The 16,447-nt window shown below is 39.7% G+C and overlaps 2 protein-coding genes across 4 annotated transcripts; both read right to left on the reverse strand.

The window, feature by feature from the left end:
* Positions 1-836: 836 nt before the first annotated feature.
* On the reverse strand, positions 837-6,248 carry tspan34 (tetraspanin 34). 2 transcript variants are annotated; one of them, XM_035638147.2, is made up of 9 exons: positions 6,149-6,235; positions 5,195-5,280; positions 4,611-4,700; positions 3,489-3,704; positions 2,918-2,992; positions 2,707-2,814; positions 2,254-2,397; positions 2,058-2,150; positions 837-1,370 (listed from the first exon to the last, which is right to left on the reverse strand). In XM_035638147.2, exons 3-9 carry the CDS (start codon positions 4,665-4,667, stop codon positions 1,314-1,316), a joined length of 750 nt encoding a protein of 249 aa, XP_035494040.1. In that variant the 5' UTR covers positions 4,668-4,700; positions 5,195-5,280; positions 6,149-6,235; the 3' UTR covers positions 837-1,313. The 2 variants fall into 2 exon arrangements, with proteins under 2 accessions (XP_035494040.1, XP_035494039.1); XM_035638146.2 differs by lacking the exon at positions 5,195-5,280 and having other exon boundaries at positions 6,149-6,248.
* Positions 6,249-6,698: 450 nt separating this feature from the next.
* LOC118312984 (GTP-binding protein Rab-3D) lies at positions 6,699-15,860 on the reverse strand. Of its 2 annotated transcripts, none has more exons than XM_035638108.2 (5): positions 15,597-15,860; positions 11,050-11,283; positions 8,680-8,798; positions 7,714-7,838; positions 6,699-7,565 (listed from the first exon to the last, which is right to left on the reverse strand). In XM_035638108.2, the coding sequence occupies exons 2-5, from the start codon at positions 11,281-11,283 to the stop codon at positions 7,378-7,380; spliced, it is 666 nt and encodes a 221-aa protein (XP_035494001.1). In that variant the 5' UTR covers positions 15,597-15,860; the 3' UTR covers positions 6,699-7,377. The 2 variants fall into 2 exon arrangements, with proteins under 2 accessions (XP_035494001.1, XP_035494000.1); XM_035638107.2 differs by having other exon boundaries at positions 15,652-15,858.
* Positions 15,861-16,447: the final 587 nt, after the last annotated feature.

Below are 16,447 nucleotides of genomic sequence, written 5' to 3' on the forward strand. Positions count from 1 at the left end.
GTACTTTAATCTTCAGCCCGTTCTCATGATTTTGAAAATCTCTCTTGACTTGAGTTGCACCTTTTAATTCCCAGACACTTTCTCCTCTTTTAAACATTTATTAAATTATGTATTGGGAAGAAATAAACACTGACAAACTGCCAATACACATTTCCTATTTACATATTACTCAGCAGCCATTTGACAGATGCAGCAGCTTTAAGATATAAGTCGGCTGTTTTATTTACAGCCATGCCAAGCATGACATGCAAAAGAAATCATTTGTACATGCACATATTAGTTGCCAAATGCTTGATTTTTTTCTTCTTGACATTTTACAAAGCACCCAGCAAAATATTCTGTGCTTGCCAAGATTTAAAATCAAACTAAGATATGAGTTATGAGGAAACATGAGATTAATTATATTATTATTATGATTTTTACAGTTATTTTTATGTTTCTATCTTTGAATTCATGGTACATTCTTCAATTGATCATGGACATGACTTATTTCAAGGTTATTATGTGTTTATTTCATCTATTTTACCTTTCCTCTTTTGCAGTTCAGTAGATTGTTTTAGACAAAATTGTGCACGTTCAACCATTGGCCACCTGGGATTAGTAGTTAATATACTGTTAAGTATTTGATAGTATTATTATACTAATTCGACCGGTGAGAGTCAAAGGGCTGGCACTCTTCATATTTTCCAGTGGTGTGATAACATTTGACTATTGGGCTCTTATCTTCAGTAATATTGGTAACAGAATTACTTTTCCTGGTATCAGAAAAACTCTCCATATTTTCTTGCTTACTTGAAATTACCTTTTGTGAAATAATGGGTGTTCTGAAACTTGTACTCATGTGGATCATAAAACAACCCAAATAATTTATTAGTAAATGTCGGAAGACAGGATTGTGATATTTATTATTTAGACATGATCAAACATACAAAAATCAATCCGTCATATTATTGCAGTGAATGTGTGGGACAGAAACAGCTGACACAGATCATTGTCTGCACTGTGCATCATTACATATCACTAGATGTATGTTTCAGCCCATGCAACATCACCTGAAAAGCCCTTTCTTGAATATAAATAAATCACAGCATAAATGTGCTCAGATACAGCTTTGAAATGAAGTACACAGCATTTGAACCGACTTTGATCCTTAGGTTTTAATGCTCTACATGCAACAATGCATGCAAGCCTTCAGTTTATCTATCTGTTTTGAATCAAAAAAAAAGAGGGAAACACTTACTAGAAAGAATCTGCTTACAAATAAACATTTTCCACCAATTACAATGCAGCAATCTCATCTCAAATGGGAAACATCAAGCCTTGTTGCCAATATCCTTGTAGAGAACCATCGACACCACCATAGCAGCAATCTATAAAAAATAAAATAGATAATTTGTCAAAACACAGGTTGTAGACTGCAGAACTTGATAAAAATTCTGTAGAAAACATATTCTGTAGAATTATAAACCTCTGAAAAAGCCACAGCCATATTTTGCTCCATTCAAACTCATTAAGGTGGCAGTGGGCTACAACACACAATTGACTTTGTGCCGTTCATACAGTATTGTCTGTTTTATTGTAATGCAATGGTGTTGTGAAATATTCAAAAATATGTGTTGATGTTGTGGCTTGTACTGAAAATGAAACTTCACAACATTCATAATTAAGATTGAATCATTAATGCCCTGAAAAAAATGTTATGTACCAACATCATTTCTTTTACTTCAATTGGTTACATGAAAAGGAAACTTAACGTTAACAAGTTGAGAAGTCAACATTATTTGAAACTTTAATTTGCAAAAAAACTATAGTACTATAGTATAGTATAGTATACTAAGTATTAAAAAAAAGGGGAAATACAATTTTCTTTTCAGTGTGAGTATATGTATACTGGATATGCAGATAAGGAAAGTGACCTACTGTACATTTGAATACGACATGAGACATATAAAAACAAGTTACTGTTTTATGATATTTCATTCATATTCCATTCTACCAAAGAAACAAAGAACAAAATGACACACAGCTCCTCAAGACTGAAATATTATATTTCTTACCTCGAGAGCGACAATTCCTAGAGCCACAGCCGCAATGATCACAGCATTGTCCTCTATCAGCTGCAGCAGCCTGTGGAAGCAGCCGTCCACCGCCTGGAAGAGAAACGACAGGTTTAAGCAGAAGTCATCATCACAACTAATGGCTTTGTTGTTAACGTGCGTGAAGTTAAAGCTAAAGTAGAGCTTGGTCCATTACCGAAATTTGTGCATCCCTTTCGCTGCATGTATCCATGGAACTGGTTGAATTACAACATGTGGCTGGGTAAACATTTCCTCCTTGCGCAGTGTTAAAAGGGGAGCCGTCAAAGTCTGTGTAGTTCTTGTATCCGCAGCACTTCAACTATAAGGGAAACCAGAAATTGTTAACTCCAAAAAAACAATTCAGCAGTCTGATCAGCGCGGCCGTTGTGGCTGTACCTAAAGTGTAAAGGTGAAAACAAATAACTTCAAGTTGTTAAATCTTTAACCATTCCTGTGACACATTGTAAAAGAAGACAGTGCTGGTGAGGAAATCCGAAGAGTTTACATGTCCAAGAAATCAAAGAATTGTTGATAGTGGCTGAGGAGTACAGCCGGAGGACACATCTAAGGACAAGAGATGTCACTTAAACAATATGTAAAAACAACAACAACAACAACAACACAGTACCTCCTCCATGGTGGCGTCCCAGATAGAGGTCACACTATCATCCTTTCCGTAGTTCTGCTCTATGTTTGTTCCAACTTCCTCCTCCAGACTCTGGAGAAGGTCTTCAGCCTGAGCAGGACATAAAAGAGTGAATATTTTTGCATATTTGCATATTTTTGACTTTAAGGCCTTTTTTGAATTTGACCACTGGAATCTGTTGAGAGCCACTTACGAAACCCCGGAAGACGAGCAGCACCACAGCACCGGCGACCTCGATGATGAAGATAATCAGTACGATGCTGAAGAACTATAGGGGAGAGGAAAGGATAAATAATCACTCTAAACTATCACGGCAAAGTATTTGATTGGTAGCAGCACAGTGTATTTATAAAATAAACAGCGTGAGAAAAAAGTAAGCATATAAATGCAGATGTAAAATTTAGAGAAAGACAGTAAACACTGGGTGCATCAAACCCAGAGCTCAGTGATAAAACGATGAACTGTACCTGGACCGTGTGAGACTAACCCTGACTCCTTGACTCCTCGAGTGAAATCATCATGACTGATCTCAAGCTAGTTTAAAGAACTAAGAGTTTAACATCAGCTACACTTTGATTTTAAACAACTCAGATTACTTTAATTGATTTTATCTTGGGCGATAGTATTTATTAGGGTTTGACTACGATGACGTAACATCGTGGCATCATTTAAAACATACAGAAGACAACACCTGGGAAAATGAAAGCCTCTTTTGGAAACTTTGTATGTTCGGTCTACTCTCCGTGCTCTCTAGCGTCGCTCACCGTCAGCAGCATGCACCTGCTCTCCCTGACGGCGCCGCAGCAGCCCAGGAAGCCGATGACCAGCAGCACAGCCCCCACTGCTATGAGCAGGTAGCTGACGCTGGACAGCATGGACAACCCAGACTGTGCATCGGCCACATTCTCCAGTATACCCAGTAGAGAACCACTGTCCACCTTCACCCACACCCCCAGACCCAGGATGGTTGCACCTGCTACCTGCACGATGGGCAGAGAAAGAGAGGAGGGAAATTATTCAAAAGAATATTGAAAATACTACAGATATACAGAATAGTGACATGAATGACATTCTTTTTGTTTTCAAGTATTCAGACCATAGCAATGGCTGAAAGAAATGACTGAAAATTGAATTTAGGGGAAACAAAGGATCTGCTATTGTTCATTCAGTATATCGGGGGGTTTTTTGCAACCTAAAGGACAACATTTCCCATAAGCGCTTGACTTTGCAGGTTGAATGTCACAGCCTGAACAGAAGAGTCCCCTGGGGAGTCGAGGGGTTGGGGTTAGTTCAGACACGTTTGAGAGGCATAAAGAAAAAATTAGAAGAGTCTTGTCAATATATGGATGAAACCAAGTTATAATGATGTAATTTGTTTTGCATGCTCTCAAAGTAATAATTTAACATTTGCTAAAAGTATGAAGGTTTTTTTTTTTCTTCAGAGAGACCAAGGGATAAAACATGGTGAATGAGAGATTGCATTGGTTTACAGAAGCTGGAGGCTGCCTTGTTGCCATGGTGAGTTTGCCAGTTTGCCAGCAGAGACTCCATCAGTGCTTTGTTACCTCCAGCACAGAGCTATGCTAGCAGTTTCCCCCTGTTCCCAGTGTCTATGCTAAGCAAAGCAAACTGTGTGCTTGCTTTGTACTTTAAAGTTTAACTTACACGTATAAGAGTGGTAATAAATCCTCTTATCTACCTCCCAGTGTATTTCCCAAAATGTCGAACTATTCCTTTAAGCTATCATTGACTATAGAATGGTCAGCGCTGCATCAGATGCCAGATAAAGCTGCGATATAACATGTAAAGCTTACAGAAATAAGTTATCAAGCCTGGACCATGAAACATGGCAGAAGCGGAAAATGTTCTTCTCTCTTTTTACTTACAAAGATGCCACCATTGAAGATGAACATCATCATTTTGAGGAAGCCGGAGCAACACATCTTGGCTTTTTTTTTTCTTTTCTTCTCTTCACACTGTTCGAAATAAAAAAAAGGAAGAAGGGGAGAAAGAAAAAGAGTGTAAGTTTTTTCTGTAAACTAATCAAGTGTACATTATTGCTTAGACAAGTGGACGGACAATATTTTACCTCTGACAGATATAAGTATCCATGTGTGGCTTACTCACAAGCAGGCACCACCATGGGTCAAATGGCATTTGCTTTGGTTACACATTAACTCCCGTGAAAGGCAGGGAAATACAAGTGGGGCTTAATCTTCCTCAAATGTTTTTCATGCTGGCGTAACCCAAGGTTTCGGTTGAGGTATGATATAAGTTGCTTCTTCGTGTCCTCTCTTTATTTTAGAGAATATGCTCACAGGCTATTTATAGGGTCACCAAGGTCACATCAGAATCATGAGACATCGGCAGGTTCCTCCGTACAGATGTGGGAGGGGAAAAAATCACTTCCTCCAGCTCTGATCTTTTGTACTCTTCATCATACTTTGCATGGACTCGTTATCATAGTTACCTTAAAATTTATAACCCAAATTTACGTCAGCAGAGAATAAACATGTCTTTCCTGCGCCGTTCGTGTGTTCACAACTTCTTTGCACTCTGCCAAAGAATCAATGAGAAACAGGTTAAAAGGTCTAATTCCTCTGATGAGTTCATGATTAATGGTAAAGCCAGGGTGTGAGCTCAGAAGACCCATTAAAAACACACACACACACACACACACACACACCCTTGTCCCCCAACCTTGCACAACTTTGTTTCCATCTGCTCTGACTTCAGTTTTACAGTTATTGATCTTTTTTCCCCCTCTTCCTTATTGCAGCCTTGACGATAACAGAAATTAGGAACCTTCTTGGCAACTGTTACCTCGTTTCCAGGAGGCAATAAAATGTCCCAGCAATATAACATGTTGTTTGTCTGAATACATTGGACGACAGCCTCGAGGCGGCAAAACAGGACGAATAACACTTTAAAATTCAACATTAAAAAGCTCAGAGTAAAATTTAAGGTGCCTATATAACCTGTAACTGCTTTTTCCCTCTGTGTTTTTTTTCTTCTCTTTATATAAACTGTTAAAGAGAAGTGAGAACTGAACAATACTTATACTATAATTATTTAGGCTGCAAGTAGTTACACTATAGTGTTAGCAAAAAAGTGAGTGGTCATTAATGACAACCACTCGTACAAAATGACAGTACTCTAATCAATGAAAACTAATTTTGAAAGATAAATCTGATCACAAAAGTAATTTATCAAATGCAACGTTATAAAAAAACACTTGTCTTCTAAAAAAAAATTAAAAACTGTAAATAGATGAGTTCTGTTTGGCAAAACACACTGGATGCTGGATCATGTTTTATATTCATTTACCACATTATTGCAGTGTGTTTGGAAAAAAATTTAAAGTTTTTTGGTTGTTGAGTTTGATGTTTGAATTAAAAAGTGTGAAAAATCAAGAAACTCATACCTGTACTGCAGTGACGTCCGTCTGAGGTCGGATCAGTCAGGAGTGTCTGCTCAACGAGGTTCTCACATGTCCCTTTATCTTCTCACAGGTTACTCCCCCCCCCCCCCCCCCCCCCACACACACAGAGTTCATACCCTCTATACGTCACTGACTTTGCTTTCGGGGTTAATGACGCTTCCTGGTGTCCAAAGTCTCTTCAAAAATAGAAACTTTTACGAGCTGAACCGTATCAACCATCTCATGGTCAAAATAAAATTTTGGATGATCATTAATGATTTCTGACTGACACTAACCCAAAGATCAAAGTGTAGCACCATTTCCAAACGAGCACAACGAGAGGTTAATCATGGAAAAATAATTATTTAACGTTGAGCGTAGATAAACACCTGGTTAATATTTTACTTTCTAATAATGGAAAAAAAATTATGACACGATGTCAACACTGAGTGGAAACCTATTAAAACTTTTCCTAATATTCATTAGTGTTATTCCATAATTAAAAATAAATAATTAGATGACTTCACAGAAATAAAAACCCACAGAGATACTGTATTGATCCATATCTTTTAATCTCAATTTTTAGAATGACAGAATAAACCTGGCTAAGGAAATAATGGACTAGGACGAAACATCACAAGTACAAAAAAATTTATATAAATTAAAGGAAATGATAATGTCCATCCAAAACAGCAGTAACACATACACCTGGAATGACACAGCATACCTCAGGTATATTTGACATATACTGATATACAGGACATACTGGTAAAATATGGGGCATTGAGTCACAGTGATGCATTTTTACATGCTACCCACTAGGGGGCAGCATGACACAAGTATACAACAGTGATTCACATGCCATGCTAATTTGGTTCATGCCTTTTTGTACATATCCTCACCTGCAGCAGGTGATAGTCACCCATTCAACAAGAAATCATACAGAAAAGGCATTTTGGGGCAGAAGGCACAGCTGCTCGTCCGACCAAGGTCTTTGGCATCTCAGTGTAACAGTCACACTCAAACAATGAGGAAGCGCCGGTTAAGAAGCGACAGCAAGAAAAAAGAAGGAAGCCAAGCGTCCGTGATAGTATTGCAGTAACACATTGTAAAGTACATTCACAATGACAGATTTATGTCAATTTGCGTGTGTGAGTGTGAGTGTGAGTGTGTGTGTGTGTGTGTGTGCGTGGCTATGAATCCACAGTCAATGAATTTCCAATATCGGCTAATCAGCATGCACAGCCACCCTGGCTGCTGCCTGGCGTGTCCTTCAGGCCGTCTCCCTTGGGATTGGCTGACAGACTGGCATCGCCGTTGACGCTGTCGTTCATCTTCTCACAGATTACGTCCACCAGCTGCTCAAAGACCTGCTTCACGTTGACGTTGTCTTTGGCACTGGCCTCGAAGAACTGGAAGCCTGGAGAGGGAGTCGAGAGAGAGAGAGAGAGAAAATAAACACAGTATGACCTATGAGTAATTATGCTGGTTTGTTTGTTCTTTGCGTGTGTGTGTGTGTGTGTGTGTGTGTGTGTGTGTGTGTGTATGTGTGTGTGTGCGGTGCTGACCAAGCTCTGTAGCCAGTCTCTGGGCATCCTCAGTCTGAACCTGCCTGTCTTCTTCCAAGTCCAGCTTGTTGCCAACCAGCACGACCTGAGCGTTGTCCCACGAGTACGTCTTGATCTGAGTTGCCCTGAGAAACACAACACAATATTTTCACGACGGCCTGTACTACAGCGACCATGTGTGTCTTCACAACATGTTGTTTGTATTTCTGACAGTGGTGCATTGAGCAGTGTTTAAGAACAATGTTTGAGTGTTTTACTCAGTACTTTCATCATATGCATACTGTATACTATTAACTCCACCTCAACCAGCTGTATAATAATGTATTCTATGAAAAAATGATAATGTCATCTAAATATAGTAATGATATAAGACTCCGGAATGAGTCAATCTTCCCTACAAGTACTTTGTTTTGAAACTTGTACTGTATGTATGTATGTGTGTATTTTTACTCAAGTAAAATTTAGAATTAACTTTTTTTTGGTGAAATTGCCAGTTTTACTTGGAGGGGAGCATCTCTTTCACCACTGCTCTTTAATGAATATGTTGCTACAGGAAAATTGTATGTGTCTTATTTTTTAATTTGCTGTTATATATTTCTAGTTTTACTAACACCACTTCTGCAGGATTTTGCAGGATTTTCATGTGGCTATGTATGGCTACTTATACTTGACACTTTTGACCACAGAAAATATTTTACAATGACTCGAGTGAAATCGTGAGATGCGTGTTTTCACATAAAATGAACTGTCTATGAATATGCTCTATTTTCTATAGTTCTGTCATAGCGGTAATGGAACGATTTCCCAGAGTTTTGTCTTGTGAATGAAAACCCTTACTAGGGGCTTTTAGTCCTCAAACAAATGAAAACATTCATACAGCATCATATCACTGTACACAGAAACATACTGATATAGATGGCAGATTTAATAGTATGACATAGTAGAAGAGGATAGAGTGCTACCAACCAGTCTTGAACTGCGCAGAATGTCTCCTGGCTCGTGATATCATACATGAGCAGGAATCCCATGGCTCCTCTGTAATAAGCTGTGGTGATGGTCCGGTAGCGTTCCTGTCCCGCTGTGTCCTGTAGACATAAGGCTCATCTGAGACATTCCAGGACTTTCTGGGATTCAGTTACTTTTTACTCTTTAAAACATCAGGAACCTCTGGGAAATTGGGAATTCACAGTGTAGTCACACGATGAGAGGGTGACGGGGAAACATGCTGCTGGCAATTGAGCTGAAATGAAATTCCAACAAATGTAACATAATACTTAAAAACCAATACCACAGACAAACACTTGAAATTATTTCTGAATTGAAAACACAACTTCACTGAGATACGAAAAGAAGGTCGCTCGGTTGTTCTGAGAAGGGAAGGAGAAAGATAAACTCTCTTTGAACAGACGTTAAGGCCTCATGTCATGTCTTGATGCTGCCACACCCTGTAAATACACCAGGATGTGCGCTCTGCTTTTTGATAAGCCTGCAGGTGACGAAAATAAGTATTAATGACGGGGTTTTTTCTTTATGCTTGTGTCTGATTGTGGAAAAACTGGTTAAAAAATTAAATGATAATGATGCTGTGAATACGACAAAATTGCAACAATTGATAACATGTAATCTAACAGGCTGAGGCCTCGTCAGTGACTTATAGTATACGTCAAAGGAAACATACGGTGGGAGTCACAGTATGAGATGTTTCCAACTTTGGTGCAGAGTTGTATAAAAATGAGTCAAACTTGTTTTAATGCCCCAGTGGAACCCGTTCAAGTCGCTCAGCAACCAGTAACATTTTATTTGGACATGGCTCTTTCCTTGTTTCAAATTAAACAGCTGTATCATTGTTAAGATGAGCAGAGAAGCCACACTATATGCTGAATACATTAAGGTAAAAAAAAAAAAAAAGAAGGCATTTTACTTCATCTAATGGGAGGCCTGCGGGTAAGACCTCGCCTTCCACTAACATTCAGTAATAGATCTGTCCCGCGTCAGTCTGGGCAGTAAGCACATTCAGCTCCGGCAGCTCCAAGCCATGCATCTTTCATGAACCCTGCCGTCTGGGGACGATGTTAAACATCAACTGTCATTAACTACGGAGTGTGAGAAATCAGTTTATGCCACATCCATGACAAGCAGCAGCATGTAAGAGGGCAATCTGGGGAATGGGGTGAGGATAAACATTCTGAGTTGTGCAACAATGCTTTAAAAAGCCTCGGGTTGAAGCTGTATTTTAGAGCCTCTCAACCACAGATTGATGCCTTTAATCGCCTCCAGTAAATTACAGCAACATTAAAGAGGCTGCAGTGCAGCAATTCATACACGAGTCCGCTCATTTACTCTCGGTCAGATCGCTTTGCTATTGACATTGTAAGTATGTATTTTATTTATCTCTCAAAGGGGAGCAAATAGACTCGCCTCGAAAATTACTGACTTACTGACTAACTAGACCCTTCATCCTGCCAGACAAATTTCGGCAACTTTTTGCCCGTCTCTGTCGTGATATTGTCCAGAGATTTTTGGTTTGTTTCTGTGTCCTCGTTTAACGGAATTTTTAAGGTTTGATAATCTTCTGTCTCATTTCAAGGAAAAAAGAAATATATAACTTCTCTGCTTCATTGGGGCTTTTCTAAGCCTCCATTGGAAAGTGATTTCTATCCGCCAGTAAAACTGCCGGTCCAATCACAACGATCATTTGATAATGGTCAAGTTTATACCATGACCCGGAGAGACGCGACTTTTGTATACAACCAAGTGCCCGATAATTTCACATTTCTCCCACAAGTTTTGTTCTCAACTCAGTTTTGATTTGTTGTTAAGCTTTTACTTCTCGACCTCAACGCTTATCAAACATATTTCCTTGAGTCAAGGAGAGTTGCAAAATACCCTGATCCTTATCTGCCAGACTGCTACACCTTCTTCCTGCTGTAGAGGACAAACTAGGGAGTTTTACACTTTTACTGTAATTCATCCCAGTAGAGAACTGAACTGGATTTCCAACAACTTTCTCAACATTTTTTTAGCCACTTAATATTCAGGCGTGTGTGTGTGTGTGTGTGTGTGTGTTAGATGGTAAAAAGTGTCAAAGCAGAGAGGTGAATAAAAATAAAGAACTGTTCTGAGACGTTTATCATGTCGGAAAAATGTTGACTATATTAGGATATAAGTATATGGCTCTACCAAACACCCGAACACCACATTTTCAACATACATAAACAACACACTAATCACTAATTATATTACACTTGACCAATGTTATATAGACAGGAATCTTTTATTCTATCTTCTATCTATTAACCGAAAAGATTAATGTTGCGTCGTGTTGTTCCATCTCACCCAGATCTGTAGTTTGACCCGCTTGTCGTTCCTGTAGACGGTTTTGACTTTGAAATCAATGCCCACTGTGCTGACGAAGGCTGACGTGAAGGAGTCGTCTGCGTAGCGGAACAGGAAGGAGGTCTTTCCAACGCTGCTGTTGCCGATGATCAGCAGCTTGAACATGTAGTCAAAGTTTTGGTCAGCTGCATCTTTCTGCTCCAGGCTCACCGCTGGATCTCTGGTTGACGCCATCTATCAAATGAAGAAGAAGAAGAAGAAGAAGAAGAAGAAGGGAGTGGGATTTCAGACTTCATGAAGAGACTGTGAAACTCATTCATAAAAAAGCCTGTCTCTAAAAGAAACTTGAAACCAAAGAACAAAGAAAAGAACTGTGGAAAAAAATTCCAGTGCTGAAACATTGTTGTTAATCTGCAGTAATTTTAAATAGATATTTTGATTAAATTTCTGACTAATTTATCAGCAAAAATACCAAATATTCTTTGGTCTCCACTATGACGATTGCTTTGTATAATTTTAAGGTTTTTTTAATCTATTTTGGTTTTGTACTGTTGATCAGAATTTAAAGATGTCGCCTTAGGAAAATGCAGAATTGACTTTAATAATAAGTGTTTTGAATGATATAAAAAAATAAACACATCCATTGATAATGAAAATAATTTCAGTTGCATTATAATAGACAACACCAACAACAATATCTGGTATATGAGTATAGTGGAGTATGTGCAGGAACATTACAATAACCCTGAATATTTTGTTACCGGTCAGATTAAATATGGTAAAAACATGTCAATCAGTGAGCAGCAGTTCTGTGCATGAAAACGTCTCGTAGAGGAGAACGGTCAGAACGGTTGGAGCTACGGTCACTCACATAACCACTCTTTATAACTGATACCACGCATCGAAGCTTGAGGCAGATGAACTACAATAGTAGAAAACCGTGTTCCACTCCCGTCACTCAGGAACAGAGATCAGAGGCTGCAGTGGACACAGGCTGAACAAGACAGACAGGAAAAAAAACGTATCCTGGTCGGATGGATCTGGATTCCTGCCAAGGCTGCAGGAGGAACGTTGAGAATTTGGTGTCCGCAGCATGAATCCACGGACCCGACCTGCCTTGTGTCAACGATCCAGGCTGCTGGTAATGGTGTAACAATGAGGGGACTATTTTCATCACAGTCAATGATGGTTTCAACACCACAGCTTCTCTGAGTATTGCTGCTCACCACGTGCACAGTGTGGCCACAGTTTGCCAACTCCTAACGGCTGATTCCAGCATGATGATAACGCAGCATGTCACAAAGCAAAAGTCGACTCGCGGCGATTTCAGGATCACAACCATGAGTTCAGTGCACTTCAGCGGCCTTGCTCCCCCACAGTCACCAGATCTGAGTCCAGTGTGACACCTCTGGGATGTGGTCGGACATGAGAGCAGCAGCATGAATGTGCTGCTGAAATGATGTGATGTAAACTCACACTTCCCCCTAGGCCCACATTGATCTATTTGAGGCAGCCTTCCACAACTTTGACCGCCACAGATTGATTTCCTACTTTTTTTTTTACTATTTCAAATGGGTAAAATCTTATTTCATTGTAGAGCTGCAGGCAGTGCAGTGAGAAGGGATGAAAAAAAATGCAATTTACTGTGCTGCTGTGGACCAGTACTCCATCTTGCAAAGGACTAATTTTGCAAAGGACAGGCTTACGGCTAAAACGTACTAGTTTATCATAAAATTGTTACACTCAACATGTATCTCAAGTATTTGTCCAGATGATGAATCATCAATAATGGCGATGTGAAGAGTTTAAATATACACAGTATATCCCGGAAGTTGGAGCATTTCATAGGAGTAATGTGCAGTATCATTTGATAGTGGCCTTAAAAAAAGATAAGGAAAGGGGCAAGAAGAAAAAAAACAGAATGTATTAATAAATTAGCTAAACATAATAATAATTATTATAAATAAATAAAACGATTGAAAAAAAAAATACGGACACTAGATAATATATGTATGAAGGTCTTCTTAAATTCTGGGTTTGACAGAGAGCCAGTGAGGATATCCTGCAGGTCTACAGTGGATGTGACTTAATGAATTACAAAAAATTTTATGAAAGCAATATCCCTAAAATAATTAAGTCATTCTTTTATCGTAGGAGGCTCAGGGGAGAGTGTGTTGCGGTGAACTTGCAAATATGATTTTACACTAACCTTGTGTAACAACTGACGGCTTGATCATGATTGAAACATAAAGTGGGCCTTCTGGGAATTAATAATTAAGAATGATTTTTTTTCAAGATGCTTAGTCACATTAGACCAGAAGTTAGATATGTGAGGAGTCCATTTCCAAAAAACATGAAGCTATTGTTTGTACCAACGCATTATAAAAAATAAAAAAGTCAGGTCTGTATTGGATCTGTGAGATTGATTTTGAAGTATCTGTATAAAAAAAAAATCACTTTCGCACTGACTTCATTCACCATGTCGTCCATTTTGTGGAGCGAGACTATGACAAATCAAAGACTTGATGTGTGACACTTCCCGACTACATCACTCGCTACTACTCACAACATCCTACCTCTGTAAATACATTCCTCTATGCATTTGTAAATGTAAATGTAATTTATTTTAACAAGTGCCTTTTATTCTTATTGTGCCTTTCATTAGTGCCCGAACAGCCAACAAGCATGTGAGGCCCTTTTGTAATAGGAATTCTTGTTTTTCTTCTTACTACAAATGAATTGGCTTTCCGAGGGCCAAGACCTGATCGAGAAGTTGTTCAAATTTGCACACGCATCAGAAATGGTAAAATTCTTTATATTTTAGGGGTCTCAGGCATGGGCGTGCCAAAATGGCTCAATAGCAACCCCCTACCACATTTCAAAGTCAAGACCCCCCCCAGCTTTAATTTTTATTATTTGTTCAATTTTAAACACAGCTGCACAAGTGTCACTTTGCTTCTTTTGCTCAATACTGCTTCCATTTGTCTGTTACTACTTTTATTTTTTTGTTTCTCTTTCTGCATAAGAGGCCATGTGGAATTTCATTATAACTGAGTATAATGACAATATAAGATACTTCTAATTCTGATTCTGATTCTATGGTGGGTGGACAGACTTCTTTTCATTTTGGCAGCAAGAGGGTGGACACCAACCGGGTAGAGGGTGCTCAAGGTTTAACTCAAGTGGTCAGTGGACGAGAGGGTAAAGGTGAATTCCACGGACTTCCAGGGATTCCATGGATTTCTAAATTTATATTACAAGTAAGTTAACCCAGTAGCAGAATAACACTGTTTAAGCTTCTGGAATGAAAGTAATCCTTCTCTGTCATACAGATATTGAAGGCTACGGATTTCTCCAGGGAGCCCAATCTATCACTGAAGTATGGATTTTTAATTTTCTGTAGTGAATTGTGACTATACCAAATTGGACAGTCACAGAGTTTAACATACAGCTCATATATTTCTGGACATCAGACCAGAGAATACTGGAGAATTGCTGAGCACCTTTTAAGGTTGTTAAATGGAAGTGTTGTTTTAAAAAGGGTGTATTTTTCTTCCTCATCATTTCCTACCTCTCGTCTGTGTGCTATGGATCTAACCAGGGTGAGTTCCCTCCCATCATTCACACACTGCTCTCTCTGCCCATTTGTCACATGGACCTTGCGTTGTTAAACTTATGGGATCAGTGGACACTGAGCGGTGGGCGAGGGGCAGTAGACCCCCTCCCCCCCCTGTACATTTCATCCATCATGTGTCTGACCATTCATTCACCCGCTGACACTCCCAAGTAAACACACACACACACACACACACACACACACACACACACACACACACACACACACACACACACACACACACACACACACACACACACACACACACACACACACACACACACACACACACACACACACACACACACACACACCTTTACTCCCTCATCCATCTATGCATCCCACCTGTCATCCATCCATATGTCCCCCCCTCTGACCCCCTTCTTCCTTCATCCCTCTGCGTCACCAGGAAGCTGAGCCATCCATCCATTCATTCATTCATACACCCACCCCCTCCTCCTCTTTTAAGCTGAGTCTCTCTGGAGAGCATCACCACTTCCATGATCATGAGGGGGGGGGCTGGCTGGCTGGCCGGCACGCTGCTGTACGCACTCGGCAAAACTCCAGTATCCACGCATGCGCATGCAGTGCACACAGGTCATGAAAGCACCTTAAAAAACATTTTGCGTGGAGGTTTATACCATATAACTTGGCAGAAATACATTTTTTTTTGAGTTAAAGGAGCAGCCCCGTAATACAAAACACGACTAACACCTGGTTTAAAGCTGAAGGGAGTCAAACTTCATGGGAAGGGAGCGTGTGCACTTCCTAAGACCAGGCTGCTGTTTATCTAAGGACACGTGGGTTCGTGGCACTTGTTGACACTTACAATAATCTCCGAAATTCTAAATATACAAACCAGCTGTCAACCGACTCCGCATTAATAGTTGGGACAAGTTCGCGTGCACTGCGCCACCACACGACAACTCACCTGATCACATTCAATCAGACGCTCCGCTTTACCGAACTCTGTGGATGTTTCTTACCCTGGTTGACGATGACGTTGATGATGATGATGATGGTGATGATGATGATGGTGGTGGTGGTGTCTTCGTCCGACCTGCCCGCGTCTCGCACCTCTACCTGGAAGCCGATGGGTGCGCGCTGCCGACGGACACTCCTCTTCCCGGATCTCCAGATTGTGCATATGCCGGTAACCGGGATATCCAGCGCGTAACCAGGAGACAAGTCCACCGCTGTGTATACACAACACTTCCGGTGTGGACTTTCAAAATAAAATCGTCATTCCCAGACAATTTTTTTTCCAAATTATTTTGTTTTCTGTTTCAACCCATGTTGTTGTTTTTCATCCTTCTTTCCCTCAAATTCCTCTTTAGTATTAAGAGCGTGGTACAATAGCATACTACAGTACATGTCCAAAGGTAAATAAGTGGGGCTTGCAACAAATGATTATTATAATTGACTAGATTGAAATTGCTCAAGACTCCAACAACCAAAAGATTGTTAAGTAACAGCCTAATGATTCCTAACTGGAAAGACTTCAAAAAAATCAATCGTCACAATTGTTGCTGAATAAGTTTCTGTTGATTGACAAACTGATTTATGCATTAATCCTTGCAGAACAAGTCATTTGGTCCAACCATGACATGTGCTGCATGACTAAATGTTCCACAGTTTTGTTAGAAGTTAAAAATAACTACATTTCCGATATCATCCCGCTGGCTGCTTGACAGTTTCAGTCGTTCAGTTGGCCTCGCTGTAATTTGTGTTGAATGGTGACGGATTTACGCACCATTTTTACGCATCCAAACTCATGACCAC

This window comes from Scophthalmus maximus, chromosome 8 (genome assembly GCF_022379125.1).
Source record: "Scophthalmus maximus strain ysfricsl-2021 chromosome 8, ASM2237912v1, whole genome shotgun sequence".
Lineage (NCBI taxonomy): Eukaryota > Metazoa > Chordata > Actinopteri > Pleuronectiformes > Scophthalmidae > Scophthalmus > Scophthalmus maximus.

Excerpts from the sequence above, each read along its gene's own strand:
- LOC118312984 (XM_035638108.2), bottom strand. The coding sequence starts at position 11,283 with ATGGCGTCAACCAGAGATCCAGCGGTGAGCCTGGAGCAGAAAGATGCA. Across the intron at positions 7,839-8,679 it reads TTCTGCGCAGTTCAAGACTG|GGCAACTCAGATCAAGACGT; the intron begins GTTGGTAGCACT and ends TGTGTTTCTCAG. Across the intron at positions 7,566-7,713 it reads GAGACTGGCTACAGAGCTTG|GCTTCCAGTTCTTCGAGGCC; the intron begins GTCAGCACCGCA and ends CTCCCTCTCCAG.
- tspan34 (XM_035638146.2), bottom strand. The coding sequence starts at position 4,667 with ATGTGTTGCTCCGGCTTCCTCAAAATGATGATGTTCATCTTCAATGGT. Across the intron at positions 2,993-3,488 it reads GCAGGTGCATGCTGCTGACG|TTCTTCAGCATCGTACTGAT; the intron begins GTGAGCGACGCT and ends TCTCCCCTATAG. Across the intron at positions 2,815-2,917 it reads TGCTCGTCTTCCGGGGTTTC|GCTGAAGACCTTCTCCAGAG; the intron begins GTAAGTGGCTCT and ends TGTCCTGCTCAG.